General features: G+C 47.7%; 1 protein-coding gene, 1 long non-coding RNA gene and 1 pseudogene across 2 annotated transcripts; 2 read left to right on the top strand and 1 right to left on the bottom strand.

Moving 5' to 3' along the window:
• Positions 1 to 76: 76 nt before the first annotated feature.
• LOC116653368 lies at positions 77 to 3,544 on the bottom strand. Its single transcript, XR_004307034.1, has 2 exons — positions 3,148 to 3,544; positions 77 to 2,162 (listed from the first exon to the last, which is right to left on the bottom strand). It is a non-coding gene; the product is annotated as an uncharacterized LOC116653368 (long non-coding RNA).
• On the top strand, positions 2,579 to 7,351 carry LOC107313658 (alcohol dehydrogenase 1-like). Its single transcript, XM_015862104.2, is given in 12 exon segments — positions 2,579 to 2,953; positions 3,544 to 3,645; positions 4,754 to 4,896; positions 5,169 to 5,223; positions 5,225 to 5,256; positions 5,359 to 5,406; positions 5,408 to 5,576; positions 5,691 to 5,742; positions 5,745 to 5,950; positions 6,213 to 6,348; positions 6,859 to 6,997; positions 7,121 to 7,351. Coding segments are annotated over 12 exon segments (1,125 nt in total). The 5' UTR covers positions 2,579 to 2,935; the 3' UTR covers positions 7,146 to 7,351.
• Positions 7,352 to 7,769: 418 nt separating this feature from the next.
• LOC107313628 overlaps positions 7,770 to 8,571 on the top strand; it is a 15,452-nt pseudogene continuing 14,650 nt past the window's right edge.

The raw sequence follows: 8,571 nt of genomic DNA, 5'->3' as shown, positions 1-8,571 counted from the left end.
TACAGGGCTTGCTCAATAGCTGGGTAAAGGAGACTGAAATAAGGGGACAAAGAAAACAACGACTTACACGTGAGTGTCAGCAGAACGAGTTCTTGAGCAGCCCCGCAGGGTTAATGATTTGAAGACAGGTTTACTGAGAGATTAGACCTATCAGAAGGAGCTGCTCAAACATTTACGTTCCTAATAAACTCAGCTTGCACAGCAATTAAAATCCAAACATCAAGGATTTCTTTCTGTAGCATTAGCTGCACAGTCAGGTCCAAGGAGTTTTGTAGACCATAAAAGCAGTCTAAAGCACATTCAGTGTCCATTTCTGCTGTCCTAAGTGCCCACAGGTTGGGAAATGCCAAGGGCTTAGACACCCAACAGCAGCATGGCAGAACTTGATCACCGCCACACAGATATTGGGCTGAAACAGCAGGGCAGATAATGTGTGAGAACCACAGCATGAACGGGATCACTGACATGTTTGCTCAAAAGAGAGGGGAAGGGCTTCAGTTCTACTTAATTGATCCCCATCTGTAATAACTCAGTAGAAACAAGAGTGGAATATTGTCTCAGTTCTCAGTGGCTTCTAAAAAACATTTTCTGTGGAGGCAAAGCTTTTCTCTATCAGCTGAGGTGAATCTTAATCATGAGCTCAACAGAAGGAAAAAAACAGTTTGATTAAACCTAGCTAGTGGGAATAGAAAGTAATTAATTGGCCACCAATGTACACCGTTGTTTGGCTGAACTGGTAGGGCTGTGGAATGGGCTGCCCAGCTGTATTTCACAAAGCAAAAGCCACTGTCACAGCACAGGGCCGCAGTGCCTCAGGAGACAGCTTGACCAGCTGTCAGGCCCATTAGCACTGCCATTCTGTACTGCGGAAGCTAGAGATCATGCTTGGGTTGTAGAAGACCTTAAACATCATCAAGCTCCAAACCCCTGCTGTGCTCAAGGTTGCCACCCACCAGACCAGGACCCCATCCACCCTGGCCCGGAACACCTTCAGTAATGGCATATCCACAGCTTCTCTGGGCAGCCTGTTCCAGTGCCTCTAAATAAGGAACTTACATCTAAAATCCATCTTAAATCACCCATCTTTTAATTTCAAGCTATTTTCCCTTTGTCCTATCACTGTCAGATTGTGTAAAAATTTAGTCTCCCCACTGCTTATAAGAACCCTTCATCTACTAGAAAACTGCAGTGAGGTTTCTTCAGAGCCTTCTCTTCTCCAAGCTAAACAAGCCTAGCTCCCTCTCCCTTTCTTTATATGAGATCCAGCAGCTCTGCATCCCTCCTTTAGTGGGGACCCCTGACCCAGACACAGTACTCCAGATGGGACCTCACAAGGGCTGAGTAGAGGGAGACAATCACCTCCATTGCCCTGCCAGCCACACCTCTTTTGATGCAGGCCATGGTACTGTTGTCCTTCTGGGCTGCAAGTGCACACTACTGTCTTATGTCTGGCTTTTCATCCACCAGGACCTTCATATCCTTCTCCACAGGGCCACTCTCAATGGGCTCTTCTCCCAGTCTGTACACATATCTGGGATTACCCTGACCCCACTTCAACACCTTGCACTTGTTGCAATTAACTTCATTAGGTTCTCATGGGCCCTCTTCTCAAGTCTGTCCAGGTCCCTCTGGATGATGTCTCTTCTTTCTGTTGTAACAACTGCACCACTCAATCTCATCAGCCAGTTTGCTGAGGATGCACTTGATTTTACAGTCTAGGTCACTGATGATGAAGCGCACCAATCACAGCCTCCATCTGGACATGGAGCTGTTGACCACAACCCTCTGACTGTGACCATCCAACCAATTCTTTTTTCACCAAATAGTCCAGCCTCCAAATCTGTATCTCTCCAGTTTAGAAATGAGGATGTGGTATGGTGCCATATCAAAGGCCTTGAAGAAGTCCAGGTAAATTACATCAATTGCCTTTCCTTTGTCAACCACTGCCATCACTCAATCATAGAAGGCCACCAGGTTGGTCAGACATGATGAATCGTAGAATTCCTGATCCCATCTCTGCACATTCAAAGGGAATCTGTGCATTCTTTACAGGCAAACAAGTCTGCTTCCACTGCTTATACATTTCCATTTTTTCCTTCAACCTGAGTAGCAGTTCCTTGTTCAGCCATGCCCAATTCCTTCCTCCTTCCATTCAGTAATACCTAGCAAGGGAATAAAGTACAACAAAATTATTCAATTCAGTCATGATCAAAAGCATGCAAAATCCATTTTAGCTGTCCTAAGAGCCCAAAGGTTTGAGAACACCAAGTGCTCAGGCTCCTGACAGCAGCACAGTAGAACTTGATCTTCACCACACAGATGTTGGGTTGAACCAGCAGGGCTGGAGAACAGCCTGCCCAGCTGTACTTCCACAGCCACACAACAGGGCCACTGAACCCCAGGGGACAGCTCAGCCAGTTGAAAGGCACATTAGCAATGCCTCCCTGTGCTGGGGAAGATTGAGAGTGCCCACATGACTTGCAAGTTGGGTTTTGGGCCTCTTTTCCAATGGCAAGCACAAGCTCCCACTGCTGACTTCACTGTATCATGTTTTACAGTTATCTTTTACGATTTGTAATTATTAATCCTTTCACAAATAGTGGGGGCAAACTGCAGCCAGGCCACACAAACCCCGGCAACAAGTGGTGTCTAAGGAAGCCAACCATCAGTACCTCGCTGCTGCTACCCACCTCCTCCCCCCTCACTAAACTCTCAGCGCCCAGCCCCGTATCCAGGAGAACCACCTCTCCCACTCTCTTCTGAGCTTCCTCTGGCCCTCCTCCAGGACTCCCAGCATGCCCCTGCCTTGCCTACACCTGCAGCCAGCGGTGCACAGCTGCACTCAGGGCTTCCCCGCAAGACACGGGTCCGGACGGACAGACGGCACCAAGCCTCCATCCTCTGCCACTGCTGGACACAGCTCCTCTCAGACCACATGGCCACTTCTGGAAAAGTAAGGGTACCTTGCTGCCTTCTTTCCTTCCCCCCACGCACTGAGATACCCTGGGAATGGCTCAGCCAGCACACCTGGGCTGCAGACCATCCTTTCTCTGACTTCCCTCTCTCACTCAAACCTCTCTGAGTTACACAAGCCTCTGCTCCCATATAGCTGCAGAACATCAGTATCTGCGTGAGGCAGTAGCTTACCCAGCACGGGAAGGGGGGGCTTCTCACAGCTTTCTCCCACTGGAAACTGAGTAGCTCTTTTGCTATGAATGCTGCCTGGATGCCAGCAGCTTCTCTGCTCCACACTCCTTCTCCAGGATTGCGCTGTGACACTCAGTATCCTTCCAGAAGTGCCTAGGTCCTCTCCTCCCCTAGGGAACAGCTTGCAAGAGGGAGACCACAGGATCCCATTAAAAGAACAGGATGCTGAACTGGTCATTGGAAGGGCACAGGCCAGGGCAGAGTTAGCGTTTAGTACTTCCTTGGAGCTGAGCTATTGACAGAGTTTGACAGACCATCAGTTTACTTCTTTTTAATCAGTTACTCCTTCTCAGAGGTGCATCTTCTCACACAGCCTCACCGCTTCCATTCTTCCAGGTTATCCGATGCAGAGCTGCAGTTGCCTGGGCAGCGGGCAAATCACTCTCTGTTGAGGAGATAGAGGTTGCACCTCCAAAGGCACGTGAAGTGCGTGTCAAGGTAAAAGCATGTTTTAATTCTTTATTTCCCTCTCCCATGGAAATTGCTGTTCTTGTGGATATACTGTTTGCCTGGCATTGTGCGGTCACATGTTCCTTGCATTCTGCACTGCACATTATATGTAGATACTGCAGTAAAGGATGTTACTGATCATCAGGGTTTGTGCTTGGCTTCTGGTTCATCTTACCATGCAGCTCAGCCCAGATCATGCTACTCCCTATCCATACTATTTCCCACTTCCCACACCTTTTGTTTCAAAAGAGCATCCGGGAAGAGTTGCTGGAGATTGACATAAACAAAAAGATGCAGAGAAATAACCAGAAAGAACTATAGGAATGAAACTGTGCAGTTTTGCCACCTGAGAACCAATTACCATTGACAATAAACATGTCAGCAAAGTCCCATTCTTACCAGGCTCCCATGTATGACAGCTATGTTACACTATGAGCACTGGGATAAAATACAGCAACTTCCACACTACAAAATCCAGTGAGTGGTGCAACCCATGCTGTCCCTTGATCATCACCGCAGATATCACAGCACTAACGAGAGCTGCACTTATTTATTTATTAGGAAAAAGATTAATATTTGGATTAATTGCAAACAATTTTTTGGATGTGCCAGCTTGTAGACAGAAGCACACAGATATGTACAGCAATGCTCTGAGAGGGTGGACCGCTGTAAGTTACCAGTAACCATTCAGTGCCCTACGTGCCACAGACCTCTCCCCAGCTTTTGGCACCAATGATATTCAGGTAAACAGAAAAGAACAGTCTCCACTCAAATATCAAATAACAACTGCATGGTGTAGCACTTTGCACTCCTCAAAATTACAACACAACGTGTCTGACAGTCACTTGGGAATACCCATTCACAAAAGCCAGAGACATGCCAGCAAAAAAACCTCCATAGCCCTGCAGCAATGCACAGAGGAAAGCCATACAAAGCATTCAGCATGAGCTGAGGACCTGTGCTGGGCTTGAGCACAGAGACACCAGCACAAGGCCGTAGCACCAACTCGGGTGGCACCCACAAAAAATGCTGCACCAGCTTGGTCTTTTGAAAGCCTGTTGTTTCATCAGCTCATCCAGTCTCTCCACTCCAACAGATCGTGGCCTCAGGGATCTGTCACACAGACGAACATGTTCTAGGAGGTACCTTTCCTGTTGTAGAATTTCCAGTCATCCCAGGCCACGAAGGAGCTGGGATAGTGGAGAGCACTGGAGAAAGGAGTGACCTCTGTGAAACCAGGTACCAGCGCATGCAACCAGGACTCAGCTCTCAAAGTCTGTAAGGCTGCACAGAGATCAGAATTTCCCTCTGGCTGCACACCAGTTGTGCTGCACTGTCACACACACTTTCCTCATCAATACACAAAGTGCTTGAGGCAGGCTCTGAACAGGTTTCTGTGGACAGGGAAAGCAGAGAGTTCACAGCAGGGTGCTGTCATCAGAAAGCTCATCTGAGGTACGCAACAGGATGCTGACTTAGAGGCACTTAACACTGAATCTGCTTTGTTCCAGAGATAAAGTCATCCTCTTTGGAATTCCTCAGTGTGGAGAATGCATCTTCTGCAAGAAATCCCGACTCCAACTACTGCCTGAAATCACAGTGAGTTTGTTTTCACCAACCCTTTGCCCAAACACACTCAGTTGTCATCAGTTCTGATACACACAGTATGTAATGAACAACACATGCATGTGCTTCCAACAGCCTCACTGAACCACAAAACCTGCTACCTGACAAGACCAGCAGGTTCACTGCAAAGGGAAACAGATCCACACTACCTCTGGAACAGCACCTTTGCAGAATACACTGTTGTGCCTGAGTTCACCCTGGCCAAGATAGATGCTGCTGCACCTCTGGACAAAGTCTGTGTGCTTGCCTGTGGTTTTCCCACAGGATACGGGGCTGCCATCAACACCGCCAAGGTTGGTATTCAGACGTGCTGAAATTAAGCACCCCACATCCACTTTCACATCCTCAAAAAAGCACAGAAACTTCCTCCTCACACAGGAGACCAACCCAGCCCCCATGTCATGCAGGTAAAACCCGGCTCCACCTGTGCAGTCTTTGGCCTTGGAGGAGTTGGCCTTTCGTTGTCATGGCTGCAGCAGCTGGCTAGGCGTCGCGCATCATTGCCATCGATATCAACAAGGACAAGTTTGCCAAGGCCAAAGAGATGGGAGCCACCGAGTGCATCAACCCTAAAGACTTCAAGAAGCCCATCCAGCAGGTGCTCACTGAGATGACCGGTCATGGTGTGGACTACTCCTTTGAGGTTGTTGGGACCACAGATACCCTGGTACGTGACATTTTAGCACATCCTCCTTCTCAGAATCACATCAGACTAATTCCATCACAGCACATGGTATCTTGTGTGCTGACTGCACTTCAGGCCATTCTGCTTGGGGAGAAATGATCCAGGAGGGTCAAAATAAGTACAGAGCTTACCAAGGCTGGTGTAGAAAACAGCCTCTGTTATTAGGTACCAGGGAGTCACCAAACCTGCAAGAAACTGAAGCATTTATGATCAATTCATCTGCTGTGCTTGCCTGTCCCACCAGATTGCTGCCCTGGCCTCTTGCAATATGAACACTGGCGTCTGTGTGTTGGTTGGAGTAACCCCTGCTGGTTCAACAGCTCCCATTGATCCTTTCCTTCTACTCAGTGGGCGCACTTGTAAAGGTTCTCTGATTGGAGGTAGGAAGCCGGGAAAGCAATTTTAGTCATTTTAATTTTCTCCTTCATGGGAACTCCCAGATGTCACTGGAATAAATACACTCCAGGGACACACACATAATGCTTTCATTGATAATGCAATTATATGGTTCAGCAATGCACTCAGTTCCATCCAAAACGAACTCCACCTAGTAGCTGTTTATCCACTTGCCTCTTAAATATTATGAGGATTTCAAGGTTGGCAGCAACCCAGAAAGACTTCTTTGGAGGCTGCAGATGTTAAAGCCACAAGCGAAAAAAGAACAGTGTGAAATTCCACATCATGAATAGTATTCCACACAGAAGAATGGGAATCATAGAACATTCTGTGTTTGAAGGTACATGTAAGACAGCATGTAACAATAATAAATCTGCAGATATTTTATCAGCTTTGCTGACCACTTTAAACACTCAACCAACTCCACCAGGGTCTCTTTACCGAAACATCATTTTTCCAGTTATTCACTGCATGCAATTTTCTCCCATTTCCAGGATGGAAAATGAGAGACTCCGTCCCCAAATTAGTTGCCAGCTACTTGGAGAAGAAATTTAACTCCGACTTGCTGATCACACACACGCTGCCGTTTGCTCAAATCAACGAGGGATTTGAATTGCTCCGTGCAGGCAAAAGGTGAGATCCTGATTCTGACTAGAACGAAGATGCACAGCAGCCTTGAAGGTGCATCTCTGTCATCATGTCAACTCAGCCAGTAGCACCACTTGTAACTCCTGCCTTCCATTTTTCCCTCTCCAGCATCCGCACTGTGCTGCTCTTCTGAAGGACGCGATCAGGGCAGCATGAATGCAGCACACACAGTCCAGCAGATGCCCCCCTGTGTGGGCCTTCCCTCCCCCATTGCCTTTCATGGAGTGTACAGACAGAAGCACAAGGATCCTGTCAGCTGTGCTGCTTCTGCCAGCGCTCCTGCGCCCATCCTCTCCTGAGAAAACAGTTCTATAAATAAAGGCTGTCTTACAAACTCTTCCTGCAGAGTGCTGTGAAACAATAGGTGCTGATGTTTCTGAGCTGCACATTCTTTGCACACTTTCACACCAAACACCTCACACACTTTTGCACGTGCACGTCCACCTCGGCCAGTATCTCATCTGGCTGAATGCTGTGACTCAGACCAAGGGACAGAGAGCCCACACTGCTGCCAGTCTTTCCTCTCTCAGGATCACCACGTGTTTCATTCACTCCATGTCACTTGCTGACACAGTCTGTCATACCCAACTTTCATTTCAACATCAGATCCCATCTGCAGTGACTGGTCCCATCTACAATAATGTGGATTCAGTAGAAACAAGAGTGGAATATTGTCTCAGCTCTCAGTGGCACCTAAGAAAATATTTTCCGTGGAAACAAAGCCACTTTTCTCTAACAGCCATGACGCAGCTAAATCATGAGCTCAAGAGAACTCAAAAAAGGTTTGATAAAACCAAGCTAGTGGGGATAGAAGGGCCAGAGAGAGAAATTGTCCAACACGTGCCAGATACATGGTGCTTCTGAGGCACTTCTATTGCATGTATTTTATGGAATATAACAGCAGTCTTCAGGGTGAAGGGTCAAAAAAAACAAATCGAAACAAACAAAAAAATATAGGGAAAAAAGTACAAAAAACTTCTTCAGATATGTCCTGTTCAAGAGCATGCAGAATCCATTTTAGCTGTCCTAAGAGCCCACAGGTTTGAGAACACCTGACAGCAGCATGGCAGAACTTGATCTTCACCGCACAGATGTTGGGTTGAACCAGCAGGGCTGGAGAACAGGCTGCCCAGCTGTACTTCCACAGGGCTGAAACCACAGTCACACAACAGGGCCACAGAGCCCCAGGGGACAGCTCAGCCAGTTAAAAGGCACATTAGCAATGCCTCCCTGGTCTGGGGAAGCTTGAGAGTGCCCACATGACTTGCAAGTTGGGCTTTGGGCCTCTTTTCCAATGGCAAGCACAATCTCCCACTGCTGACTTCACTGTATCATGTTTTACAGTTATCTTTTACGATTTGTAAATATTAACCATTTCACAAATACTGGGGGCAAACTGCTGCCAGGACAAAGGTTTCCCCTGGCAACAAGTGGTGTCTAAGGAAGCCAACCATCGGTACCTCACTGCTGCTACCCACCTCCTCCCCCCTCACTAAACTCTCAGCGCCCAGCCCCGTATCCAGGAGATCCACCTCTCCCACTCTCTTCTGAGCTTCCTC

Source organism: Coturnix japonica, chromosome 4 (genome assembly GCF_001577835.2).
Source record: "Coturnix japonica isolate 7356 chromosome 4, Coturnix japonica 2.1, whole genome shotgun sequence".
NCBI lineage: Eukaryota > Metazoa > Chordata > Aves > Galliformes > Phasianidae > Coturnix > Coturnix japonica.
This window is presented reverse-complemented; position numbering and strand designations above follow the sequence as displayed.